The sequence below is a fragment of the Miniopterus natalensis genome, chromosome 6 (assembly GCF_054644295.1).
Source record: "Miniopterus natalensis isolate mMinNat1 chromosome 6, mMinNat1.hap1, whole genome shotgun sequence".
NCBI classification, from domain to species: Eukaryota; Metazoa; Chordata; class Mammalia; order Chiroptera; family Miniopteridae; genus Miniopterus; species Miniopterus natalensis.
The window spans coordinates 84187267-84200890 of NC_142086.1; the positions used below are offsets into that span (position 1 = coordinate 84187267).

Below are 13624 nucleotides of genomic sequence, written 5' to 3' on the forward strand. Positions count from 1 at the left end.
CCTCACACAGGTCACTGAAAGAAATCTATAGGAAGTAGAACTTGACTTCACTCTTGGACATACTGAGTTGAAGTACCCCTGGATCCAAATTGGAACGTTATGGAGGCAGTGAGTTATGTGGGTCTGTGCTCAAAGGAGAGGCTGAGACAGAAGACAAATGTGTGGTGTAGTGAACCTAGATGGAGTTGGAGATGTGGGTGAAATTGCTTACAGAAGTGATTCTCAGCATTGACCGCACATTGGAATCACTTGAGTGTTGAAGAAGTAATCTGCTTCCCCCCACACTGTGATTTAATTAATTGGGCGTTGGGCTTTTAGAAGCCCCCCAGATAGTACTGATATGCAGCCAAGAATTGAGACCTGCTGGTCCAGAGAGCATAAGCTGAGATTGGGAAAGGGGCTAGGACTGAACTTTGAGGTACACAAGTAGTGGCCAGTTAAGGAAGGATAAACCTGCATAGGAGACTATTTCCTGCTGCTAGAGAGGTGGCAGGAAAACTGTCAGTGTGGTTTCATGGAGGTAACTGACCAGCAGTGCCTCTTGCTGAGAAGCCAAATGGAATTTGGATTTAGCAGTGTGGACATGGTTTGGTTACTGGAGGGGTAGGTGTTAGTGAAAAGTGTGGAACAGAAGCTGGTTTAGAGCAGGTTGAAAAATGAGGGAGGAAATGGAGACCGCATAGGCGGCTGTTAAAGGTATTTGGGAGGAGGCAGTAAGGAGCAGAAAAGGGATGCCATTGTATTAGGATGTTTTTGTTACAAATAACAGAAAACTGATTCAATGGGTTTAAATGATGAAGAAAACTTAACCTTATTCAAGAGTTCCAGAAGAAAGTGGTTCTGCAGCATCATCAAAGACCTGGGCTTTTTCCAGCCCACTGAGTGACTTGGACCTCCATCTGCCAACTGAGGATGTCAGGGTGCTACTGTAACTCAGACATCAAACTGGATAGCACAGTCCAGCAGAAGGATGACTTTGTTGTAATCTTAAAAAAAGAAAACCTACTGAAAAGTGTACAGTTTATAAGTGTGTAGGTTGAATTTCAGAAACCGAACAACCGTAATCAGCACCCAGATCACAAACTCAGTATCCCAGAAATCCCCTTGTTCCTCCTCACTACCCACCTCCCCCAGGACAACTGCTATTCTGACTTCTAAAACCATTGGTTATTTTTGCCTGTTTTTGTGCAATGTAAACAATCATATAGTATGTATATAGTATGTGCTCTTTTGTGTTCGGCTTTCAACATCGCTTTTGAGATCCATATTGTTGCATGTGAAGTTGTAAAGTGTTCACCTATTGCATGAATATACCACATTTTATCCATTCTATTGTTGATGGGCATTTGGGTAGTTTCTAGTATTTGGCTTCTATAGTGTGTCATTGTGAACATATGTACTCATTTCTGTTGAGTGTATAATCAGGATCAGGGTATGCTTATATTCAGCTTTAGTGCATAATTTCCAGTGTGGTTGTATGATTTTACATTCCTACCAGCAGCATATGAGAGTTTCAGTTCCACGTCTTCACTGACACTATTTTGTGTCATTTCATTTGGTGGGTGTGTAATTATGTAGTGTTGTGTTTTAATTTGCATTTCCTTAAGTTGATTAATGATATTTAAGTTGAATATCTTTTCATATGCTTATTGACTATTTGGATTTTCTCTTGTGAAGTGCCTGTTTGAGTTTTGAGTTGAATGTATTTAGTAGCGTTTTGGTTTTTTTAAATTTTGAATATGCGTCATTGTCAAATACATGAATTACAAATATCTTCTCACTCTGGCTTGCCTTTCTACTCTTGATATTTTCACAAACTGAAGTTAATAATTTTAATATAGTACAGTTTGCCAATTGTTTCCTTTATGGTAAGCGTTTTTGTGTTTTGTTTCTAGTCTTTGCCAGCTCAGATGTCACCAAAATGTATGTTTCTTCTAAAATCTTGACTGTTTAACTTTGGTATTTAGATCTGTAGTTCATCTGCGGGTGGTGCCTGTATTTAGTGTGAGGTGGGGTTCAAGATTCATATGGGTGTCCAGTTGACACAGCACCATTTCTTAGAGTACATTTTCTCCATGCACTGTGGTGTTACCTTTGTCATATAGATCAGGTGACTATAGGTAAGGATCTGTTTCTGATTTCTATATCCTGTTCTGTTGGTCAGCTCATCTATCTTTAGATAGCTTTTTCTTTTTAAAAATATAAGTTACCTAGTTTTGTTCATGTAATCTCTTTTTGAGTGATGAGTCAGTCCCCTCAGGTCTCATTTGCCAGCACTGGGTCACATAACTACCCCTAAGCCAGTCAGTGGAAAGGAGAGCGGCTGCTGCCATGATTGGCTTAAACTGATTAAGATTTATCTCTCAGTCTTGTAACAGTGAGGTAGACCCTCACAACAAAGGTCTAGTAATCAGGTGGAGGAGGATAGCTGTTGGGTAGGCTACCAACAGTTTTTTCTTAAGGTTTAAGACATATATTTTTTTATTTGTTTTTTAAAGATGAGAGAGTTCTGAGCATATTAAACATTGATGGGAGGTTGTACATTAAGTACAATATGAATGTACCTAATGCCACTGAACTGTACATTTGAAATGGTTCAAATGGTGAATTGTATGTTACGTAAATTCACCATAATATGGAATGGATTTTTGAGAGGGAATAGTTAATATATGGGTGGGAGAAGAGATCATTGAAACTGTGAGGATGAGGAATTACATAGCCCGGGTGGAGAAATTGGCCAGGTCAAGAGGAGGAATATCTCCATTGCACCAGTAAAGGAGAAGAGGTAGGGCTAGGTATGGGCTTGTCTGTTTGGTCGCAGGAAATTGAGAGTTCGCTTTGACATCTCCAGCTTGCTCTTTGAACAAGGAGCAGAGATCCACTAAGAGAGAAGGGAGTTTGAAGTTTGAGAACAGGACACAAGATCTGAAGTGATCGTTTTACAGAGCTGGAGAATGATTTGATCTAGAACGATGGCCTAACAATGTTGAAGGCCCCTTTGGGTTTTAATCATGAATAATAGTGCTAACTGTGTACTCTGGTGTGTAATTTCCTCCAGCAATACTTGATTCCCTAGATACAGGTGTGGAGAAAGCCGAAAGTAGGTTTGATTTAGAGTTGGGGTTTTGCCATAGAGCCAGATGTGAACACAGGTACAAAGGAGTATAAAGAAGTAGGAAGCATGTGAATATGAAATGATGGATCTGACACTCAAGCTAGCTAAGGAAGTAAAAAACCAAACTGGGTAAGTCATTGAGTTGGGAACCCTGAGGAGATAGTAGGAATAGTTGAACAAGATGGAAGGAACCAGGTTATAGGGGAGAGTGGGATGCCTGAATTAGTGATTTTTGAAGTTTGAACAGTTTTGAGTGGTGATAAGTTTTGGGGGAGGGTAGCAGTGGTGGGTGTCTGAGCTGGGGTAGAGGAGGAGGTGATAGAAGATAAGCCAGGAAACTGTTAGTACTTAACAGTTTACAAAGTACTAAACAGGAAGAACAGAATTATCCCGTTTTCGATGAGAAAGCAGGCCCTGAGAGGTTAATAACTTTCTAACAGCCCCAAGGAGAATTAGCATTTGACTGGACTTCACTGTTTCATGTCCCAACTTTCACGCTCTGTCCACTATAACCTAGTGGAGGTCTGTGAAAGATCTGGGAGTTATATTTCTGGAGCTCAGGAGTCTTGCTGACATGCAAAAAATAGTGCAAAAAAAATACAACTAATAAGTTGGGAATAGATTAAGATGTAAATAAGATGTGTAGGAATTACTCCAGAAATACGAAAAGTAGTTATTCCTGGGTAGTTGTGATCATGACTCTGGATGACTTTTTTCCTTTGTTTTACTTTTCTGTATTTTCCAAATTTCCTATAATGGACATATATGAATTCTTAAAAACCAAAGCATAATTTTTTCACTAGGTTATACATGGAAAATTCAAAAATTACAAATAGAAATGCAATATGGCACAATACCTTTACTAAAATAAAAATATGAATATTTCTTTTTTTAGAAATGCACTTGGTGATGGAAAGAGAGCCATTATTCTGAAGAACAATTGGACAAAGGTAGGTTTCTTTTATATTTTACCTTGGGCAAATAATGCCATACAACTTGGTGAAAAATCTTTTTATAGGCTGTACATTTGTATGTAAAAGCACTGGGTAAAATAGGCAGAGCTCAAGAATATGACGAAATCTTCAGTCCCATAGTCAGAAAGGAGGTGGAGCACAGCAGTAAGGCTGTGTGTGTCTGAGGGGAACAGGTCAGCCGTGGGATTCTTGAGGACCTCAAGGGAGCCTTAGCCATTGAGATAACATCTGCACATTCCAGATAGGTTAAAGACCTACAGAAAAATGAAATTTGAAGCTTAGAAGCTTCAAATTTGAAGCTTTGAACATATGTACAATTCAGTGAGAAAACATAAATTTGACTATATCAAACTTAAAAACTTCTATGTCAAAACACATCATGAATGAAATCGTCTGAGAGGAGATAATTTTTTATATACATATATATAACTGATAGGATTTATATTCAGAATATGCAAAGAACTAAAATTAAAAAACCAGTACAAATGGGCTAATAAACAAGCATTTCACAGAAGAGGAATTCTGAATGGGCAATAGAAATAAACAGCTCTGTTTCCCAGTAATTAAAATTGTACAGAGACAGCAAAATGAAACCAAGAGAGCAGAATAGAGAGCCTCAAACAGACCCACCTGTACATGACCAAATAAAACAATGTGATACTGTTTGGGTCCTTCACGTCGGCAAAAATTAACAAGACCAATAGCCCTGAGTATTGGTGAGTGTGTGTACCAACAGAAACCCTCGATAAACCAGTGTAGTTGAATTGGTTACAGCCACCTTGGAGAACACTCTGATGTGCATACACAATAATTGTTTCTAAGCGTGTATATTGCACGTTAGTGCACATATGTACATGGTGAGAAGTACAGAGTTGGTCCTTGCAGCATTGTGTTAATGGCACAGAGCTGCAAATACCTAAATATCCCTTAATAAAGCAGTGGATATATGTGTTTTTTTCACTTGATTAAAGTCGTTACTATGGTCTATCTGATCTGTCCCTTGTCCCGTTATTTCTCGGACCTCACACCTTCTGCTCTCCCCTTTTTTCATTCCCTTGTTCACTCTGTGTTGCCCCATTGGCCTCCTCAGGGTTTCCTAAACATGCCAGGCCCACTCCCAGCTTGTACTCGCTCTTCCCTGTGCCTGGAATGAGAGTGCCTTTCCCCAGAGCATGAGCTAGCTCCCTTTATTTCCTTTCGTTGTTCACTGAAAGCCCTCTTCTCAGTGAAATCCTTGGCCACAGTACTACAGTGCCAAACCTGCTCTTTCCTAGACATTGGCTATCCTCTTTCCCTTCTTATTTTGTTTCCTCTTGGCATTTATCATTATTAAATATACTATATATACTATTTATGGTATGTTTATGGTGTGTCTCCAGAACAATGTGAGCTCCAAGAGGACAGTTTTTTTTCGTTTGGTTCATTTAAAAAAAAAAAAAATGTTTTGATTGATTTCAGAGAGAGGAAGGGAGAGGGGGAGAGATAGAAACATCAGTGATGAAAGTAACATCAATGATGATCAGCTGCCTCCTGTACACCCCCTACTGGGGATCGAGCCCACAACCCAGGCATGTGCCAGACCTGGAATCGAACTGACCTCCTGGTTCATGGGTTGATGTTCAACCACCGAGCCATCCATTGAGCCACGCCAGCCAGGCTGTTTGGTTCATTCTTTTTTTTTTTTTTTAAATATATCTTTATTGATTTCAGAGAGAGGAAGGAAGAGGGAGAGACAGAGATAGAAACATCAATGATGAGAGAGTCATTGATTGAGGCCGCAACCCGGGCATGTGCCCTTACAGGAAATCCAACCCCGATCGACTGGATCCTAGCTCGACACTCAACCGCTGAGCCACGCCCGGCCGGGTTGTTTGGTTCATTCTTGAATCCGGACTGCCTGACAAGTTGCCTGGCACATAGTAGGCATTCATTAATAAATATTGTTGACATAGTTAATGAACGAATTGTATACTGGATTGCAGTTGAAATGAGTTAACTGGCTTATCAACACTTATAGATTTAAAAAACAGTCTTGAATAAACAAAGCAGTAAAAGCGTAATATAGGCTAGAAAAATACTTATCAAATTCATCATAGAGTTTGCTTCTGGTGAGAGGCAGAAAGATTAGAGAGGTTACAAAGGAGAGTTCAGCCATATTTGTATAGTTTTATTTCTTTAATTAAAAAATCTGAAGCAAATATAACAAAATGTTAACAGTTAATTCTGGGTGTGTGTTACAGTAATCTCTTTATTTTCCTAAATACAAAAATACCTGAATTTTTCTTTTTTAAGTAGAGCTTCATTAAGACACAGACATGTTTCAGACCTTATTCCTGGCTTTTCATAATTTGTTTTTAGACCAGAGTGAGTAGAACCATAGAATATTAGAGCTCCCAAATTGTGATTCAGGTGGTATTGAAGTATAAAATCTGGGATTGTAAAATTCCCCAGGTGGACTTCTGCATCCAAGTTTTAGGGTCACTTTTTAAATACCTTATTTTGCAGAGGAAGAAGTGAAGTTTCAGAGAGGTAAAGTGTCTTTTACAAGGTGTCATTACATGTATACTTTGAGGACTTTTATTTAGAATGTTTATTTCTGGATTAATTTATCAAAGAAAATATTTACTCTTCTTTTTAAGACTTTGTTTTTTAGAGCAGTTTTAGGTTCACAGCAACATTAAGAAGAAGGAAGGTACAGATATTTCCCATAATCCTGCTACCCCCACATGTATACCCCCCCATTATCAGCATCCACTAACAGAGTGGTACGTTTGTGAAAATTGATGAACCTCCATGGACATATCATAATCTCCCAAAGTCCACAGTTTACCTTAGGGTTCACTGCCTAGGTGTTGTACATTCTGTGAGTTCGGACAAATTTATAATGATATGTATCCACCATTATGGTTCATACAGATTCTTTTTGTTGCCCTAAAAACCCTCTGCTCTGCCTATCCATCCTTCCCCCCAAAATCTTGGCAACTGTTGATCCTTTTACTCTCTCCATAGTTTGGCTTTTTACAGAATATCATAGTTGGAATCAGCATGTAACCTTTTCAGATTGGCTTCTTTCAGTTAGTAATATGCGTTTGTTTCCTCAGCAGTTTTTTCATGACTTGGTAACTGTTTCTTTTTAGTGCTGAATAATATTCCATTGTCTGTATCTACTATATATATCCATTCACCTGCTGAAGGACATCTTGGTTGCTTCCAAGTTTTGGCAGTTATGAATAAAGCAGCTAGAAACACCCCTGTGCAGGTTTTGCACGGATATAAGTTTGCAACTCCTTTGGGTAAATACCAAGGAGTGTGATTGCTGGATCATGTGATAAGAATATGTTTTGTTTTGTTTTTAAGAAACTGCCAAAATATCTTCCAGAGTGGCTGTACCATTTTGCATTCCTACCAACGACTGAGAGTTGTTGCTCCACATCTTCCTCAGATGGTTGGTGTTGTAAGTGTCTTAGTTTTGGTTATTCTGCTGGTGCGCCGTGGTACCTCCTTGTTATAATTTGCATTTCCCTGGAGACAGATGATGTGGAGCATCTTTTAATATGCTTACTTGCTACTGTGTATCTTCTTTGATGAGGTGCCTTTTGAAGTCTTTGACCCATTTTTTAATCAGTTGTTTTTCTTATTGTTGAATTTTAAGAGTTCTTTGTCGATTTTCAGTAACAGTTCTTTATCAGATGTGCCTTCTGCAAATATTTTCTTCTGGACTGTGGCTTGTCTTCTCATTTTCTTAACATTATCTTTCACAGAGCAGTTTTTTATTTTAATCAAGTCCACCTTATCATTTCTTTCTTTCATGGATCATGCCTTTGGTGTTGCATCTGAAAAGTCATCACCATACCCAAGGTCATCTAGGTTTTCCCCCATAGTATCATCTAGGAGTTTTAGAGTTTCGCATTTTACATTTGGGTCTGTGATCCATTTTGAGTTCATTTTTGTGGAGGATGTACAGTCTGGATTTATTTTTTGAATGTAGATGTCCATTTGTTCCAGCACCATTTGTTGAAAAGACTACCTTTGCTCCATAGTATTGCCTTTGCTCCATTGTCAAAGATAAGTGGACTATATTTATGTGGTTCACTCTTTTTTTAAATTAGGATGTTTTGTGCTGATTGCAAAAATATCTGTGTAGCTGAAAAACACAACTCCTAGTAAGTATTCAAAAATTTTGGTACTATATATATCTAGGTCATTTTTCATTTTATTTCACCAGAAAGGAATGCTCCTTGAAGGATGGTTTAAATTTCAAAAGCAAAGGTAGATTGTTCAAGGTGCATTCCTTACTTGTATAAGAACCCTTTTACCTTGAAATTGTGACCCTGCATTTACTGAGTCATGTCTCTAGGATATAAGCCTATATAGGAAGGTGCTCTGTAGATTTCTGTGTGAGGGTGGGCCACTTTTTCTTCTTTTCTAGATAGAGAAGACTGGTACAGTGTCAGCTGTCCTAAACATGATTTCAGGCTTTAGAGAGGGTGACTCATTGTATTGTAAAGAATGAGAATTTTTATGATAGACTTGACAGATACCTATGTTTGCATTAATTTGTAGGGATGTATTTGGACTCTCTTGTTTGTGAGTGACAAAACCTAACGCAGATTTGGCTTTAGCAGAAGGGGGAATTTATTGGCTTGTGTAATTGAAAATTCTAGGGATTAGCTGCAGGCATGGTTGGATCCAGATCTGCACACACTTTTCTTTGTGTTTCTTAGCTGTGCTTCCCTGTTTATTAGCTTTATTTTCAGTCTTTTCTCTGTTTCAGTTTTCCTAGGTTCTATTGCTTTGTCCTCAAGTTCACTGATCTTTTCTTCTGCAGTATCTAATCTACTTTTATTTCCGTTAATGTATTTTTATCTTATATAGCTTTCACCTCTAGAATTTCAATTTGAGTATTTTTTATGTATTGCATGTCTTTATTTTATATGTAAAATCTTTCTTTTAGCTTCCTGAATGTATGGAATATATTTATAATAACTTTTTATGTTCTTATCTACTAATTCTATCACCGGTGTCATTTCTGGGTTGTTTTTGATTGACTGATTTTTCTCTTCATTATAGATCACATTTTCCGTTTTTGCATACTTAGTAGTTTTTAAAAAAATTCTCACCTGAGGATAATTTTTCCATTGCTTTTTAGAGAGTGGAAAGGGGGGGAAGAGAGAGAGTGAGAGAGAGGAAGGGTATCAGTGTGAGAGACACATAGATTGGTTGCCTCCCACACACACCTTGGCTGGGACCAGGGATCAAGCCTGCAACTGAGGTACATGCCCTTGACTGGAATTGAACCCAAGACCCTTCAGTCTGTGGTCTGACTGCCTAACCACAGAGGAAAACCCACTAGGGCATATCTAGTAATTTTTAATTGGATGCCAGGCATTGTGATTTTACCTGATATTTTTGTATTTCTGTAAATGTTTTTTAGCTTTGTTTTTGGATGCCATAGTTAATTGGAAACAGTTTAATTATTCGGAGTCTTGTTTTAAGCTTTGTTAGATGGGAGCATAGTGGCATTTGGTCTAGGGCTAATTTTTTCTCCATAACTGAAGCAAAACTTCTGAGTACTCTACTTGATACTCCATGAATTATAATGTTTTCCACTCTGGTTGGTGGGAAGAGCAAGTATTCCTGGCCATGTGTGAGTGCTGACTGTTACTCCCTTTTAGCTTTTCAGGTGGTCTTTCGCTGGCTTGGGTAGTTGCCCCACATGCAAGTACTGATTTAGTACGCAGCCACACTCAAGGGGGTCCTCTGAAGATCTCTGGAGTTCTCTGTGCAGCCCTTTCCTCCCTGGTCCTCTGTCCTGTGAACTTAAGCTGCCTTGTTTTTCCTGGACTCCTGGGCTCTGTCATCTTAACAGACTTCCATCTCTGCCTGGGTTTTTCTCTCTCTGCTGTGGCTTATAGACTCCACTCAGCAAGCTGGGGCAAGCACAGGGCTTACTTTGTGTGTTTCTCATCCATCTGGGTCACTCTCTGTTGTTGCCTGATGTCCAGTGTCTTGCAACCTTTCGTTTCATATATGTTGTTCCTGTATGTTCATTTTAGGCAAGAGGGTAAGTCCAATCCCTACTACTCCATCTTGATCAGAAGTGGTAGAGTGTGGGCTCTCTCTGCTTCATTTTGAAAAAGAACCAAACTGATGTCCTCAATAGCTGTTAATTCTGGTGGAAAAAGAACATCTTTAGTATCTATATAGTATACCCGAGGGATGCCTCACACTTATCCTCACTGAGCCATGTGCCCACCTGTGGACCCATCACTGTTACCAGGGAAATGGTGCATTTCAATGGGGCTGTTTTCTGGGTCATAGCTACGCTTCTACCCTACCATCATTGTTGAGATGGGGCACTAAAGTTGATAGTCCTGCCATTACTCTCTGGAGAAGGGACATGGTGGAACTCAGAAGGAGGGGATGCTGGGCAGATGAACAGTAGGGAATTTCTCATGTATGTGATAGAGAATCAGATAGTGTCAAATAAGAGCAAGACTTTCTGTTGTAATTGGGTTCAAGAAACTCTGAAATACCTTTAAGTTTCATTCAAACTACTTCAGCAAAGAGATCTGAATAAACTCCTTTCTAGCTGGTAGAAATTATACTTCAAATGGCGTGAAGAGAGAGTAGAGTGTCTTTTACAAATTTAAGCAGGTATGGTTTATGAGCTATCATAATTTTCTGTGCTGTGATGTTTTTTAAATGCAGTTATGTAAGCTTTAAAGTTGACATATACCTGGGGGGTAGGATTTTGGTCTTGTAGCAAACCTGAGAGATCTCTTTTATCTTCTTATGCCTTTTAAGGTAAAGCAGAGTTTAACCAAATGCAATCTGAGTTGAATCTCTGATCTGAGCCTAAATAGTCTGGCTAAAAAAGTTCTCCAGAACTCACAGGTTGGGTTGGAGCACGAGAGCAGAATTATACATGCACGGGAAGGTGGAAACAGAGGTCCTCACAGTTGTTTCTGGCTTGTCTTAATGAAAAGCCCATCTTTCTTAAAAAGTTCACTTATTCCTGATTTTTTAAAAAATGAAACGACAGTTTTCTTTTATTCCATTAGTATTTTTTATATTCTTTTTTACTGAATTTATTGGGATGACGGTTCATAAAATTATGTAGGTTTTAGGTGTACAGTTCTATAATACATCAACTATAATGTGTTCACTACTGCAAGTCAAGTACGTCGTCTTCTGTCACCATTTATCCCCCCTTTGCCCTCTTTTGCCTCCCCCCACCTTCGCCTCTGGTAATCACCATACTGTTGCATGTGTCTATGAGGTTTTGTTTGTTTGTTTTTATCTCATAGAACCAGAATGTTCTTTGTAAAATGTTTAGTAAAGAGGAAAGAGTTCTGGACCCAGAGTCATAAGACCAGGGTTCTTTGGTTTGTCTCTAAGTAAGTGGCATTAGGCAAGTTCCTAGCCCCTTTCACTTGGAAATCGCTTCTCAAGTTGGAAATACTGTACCTAAAATGGGAGTTTGGTTTTGTGAGTAGCTAGTGAGGGGAGAGAGTGGTTGAGTTAGCCTGGGTTTGGTAATGTTAGCATTCTGGATTAAAATGCTCATGCTTGATATAGAAGATTTCCCAAAGTGTGAAAATGGGGCCAGCCAGGACTGTGGTTCTGTGGCAGAAACAAAAACAGAACAAAAAACCTGATGATTGGAATAAAGAGTAAAGCAATGATTTTTGGACATTTTCTTTCTTAAAGCCAAGAATTACACTTAGAGATAAAAGAATTAAAAGCTGATTAAGAGAGAGATGGATGGAAGATCTAGCTTAGGTTTACCCCTTATCTGTACCCATGCTCCTCTTTAGAGAGGTTGGAAAATTGCTATGCAAGCTGACTGTCCTTCTAGCTCTAAAACTCTGTTGATTTCCAAAGTGTAAGGAATGTAATGACTTGGGGACTATTACTGCCTTGAAGTATTGTGTAAAAAGTTTAAGTTATTTATATGAATGATTTTTATACTTTATTTGGCATAAAAATTATTTCACTCTTTAGTAAAGTATAATTAAGGTTGAATTTTTTTCTTTGGGGGTACAAAATCTCTTAAGCAAAAATATTGATCTCTGGTCAGTTGTTAAAAATTATTACGAATATTGTTCATAGTTTTTCACTTAGCTCATTTTAGGTAATTTTATATCCTGAGAGTTATTAACATTTTTTAAAAATTTTTCATTGGGTTCTAATCTAACATTTTAAGTAACTAATCAGATTTCAAGCAAAATATTTTTCCTTCTCTATTTCCTTTAACTTAAGCATATTTTTGAGAAAAATTAAATTTATCTTTTTGGAACAGGGTCATTATCGTTATTGTGCTGCTCTTTCTATGCTGGGGGAATATGACTGGGCCCTGCAAGCAAACAGTAAAGCTCAAAAACTCTGTAAAAATGACCCTGAGGGAATCAAGGATCTAATTCAGCAGCATATAAAGTTACAAAATCAAATAGAAGACCTGCAAGGTATTTCACCTAAGATTCTTTCGGTTTTAGTCGAATTCCCTTTAAAACTTTCGAAGGTGGGTTTCTTAGATTAATGGAGGACCGTAAATCAGTTCTCACATGATTTGTACTTACTTTGTTATCTTGGTCGAGTCACTTAAGTTTTCTATTTCTATCTGTATAGAATTATTAGTTATATTCCATTAGGTAATTATAAATTATTTGTATTTTATTTGAAATATTTAGCAATGAATTATTATATACCCTTGCATAGAAAATATGCCTTCTTGAAATTTTGAAATTAAGTAAATCCTTTTGAAACAGAATTGTTTTAAGATTATCTCCTTTACTATTGTAGTTATTTCCTGAAGAGGGGTCCCTTTAATAGCATTGTTTGTTGTTTGTGGTTGGTGTTATACATATATCAGAAATTTGCTGTGCAGGCTAGGAATTCTACAATTCCTTACTCTACACTTTCTGTATAGGTCTTTCCTGTATTTCCTTCCGTGGGTATTTAGTGTCTTACAAAGCTGAGCTGAGTGATTCTATTTCACTAGCAGAAGTCATCCAACATAACATGATTATAAGATTGTGAGCTCTTTGAAGACAGGTACCATCGACAGGTACCATCTCCAAGTCACATTTCTATCTTGCTGCACCTAGGCAATGATCACATCGAATGGGATGTCAAATAAAGTCTGTGTAACATTTTGTTGACACAATCATCAAACTGAAACCACCTTGAAATATAAAATTGCTTAGGCTTACTTTCCAGTTCTCTGAATTTGAAAATCTTTTAAAGTTGTGTTGCCAATGCAGTGATTACTAAGTGTGCGTGTGATTGATTTTTATAGGTGGAACATCAGCTAGGAATCCAATTAAAGCCTTTTATGAAAGCAGGTAAGTTAATATTGATCTGATCAGTAGGTGTTACCTGGAATGGTGTTGCCCTATGAGTTGAAGAGTCACTGCGTTTGATGCTTTAGTAGCTTATAGCAACCACAGTAAAGTTGGGGGAGGAGAGGTGATAGGTGGTTTTTATTGTTTTTCCCCTTTGAAATATTCTTACATCTTACTCCTTTTTTAAA

At 38.1% G+C, this 13624-nt stretch overlaps 1 protein-coding gene across 6 annotated transcripts in view; it reads left to right on the forward strand.

The window, feature by feature from the left end:
- TTC3 (tetratricopeptide repeat domain 3) overlaps positions 1-13624 on the forward strand; it is a 96127-nt gene that overhangs the window by 27034 nt on the left and 55469 nt on the right. For all 6 annotated transcript variants that reach the window (XM_087818405.1, XM_087818404.1, XM_087818406.1 and 3 more), the window contains 3 exons: positions 4011-4065; positions 12395-12557; positions 13391-13436. In XM_087818405.1, the coding sequence (XP_087674531.1) occupies positions 12425-12557; positions 13391-13436 (179 nt within the window). In that variant the 5' untranslated portion in view covers positions 4011-4065; positions 12395-12424. The remainder of the gene's footprint in view (positions 1-4010; positions 4066-12394; positions 12558-13390; positions 13437-13624) is intronic.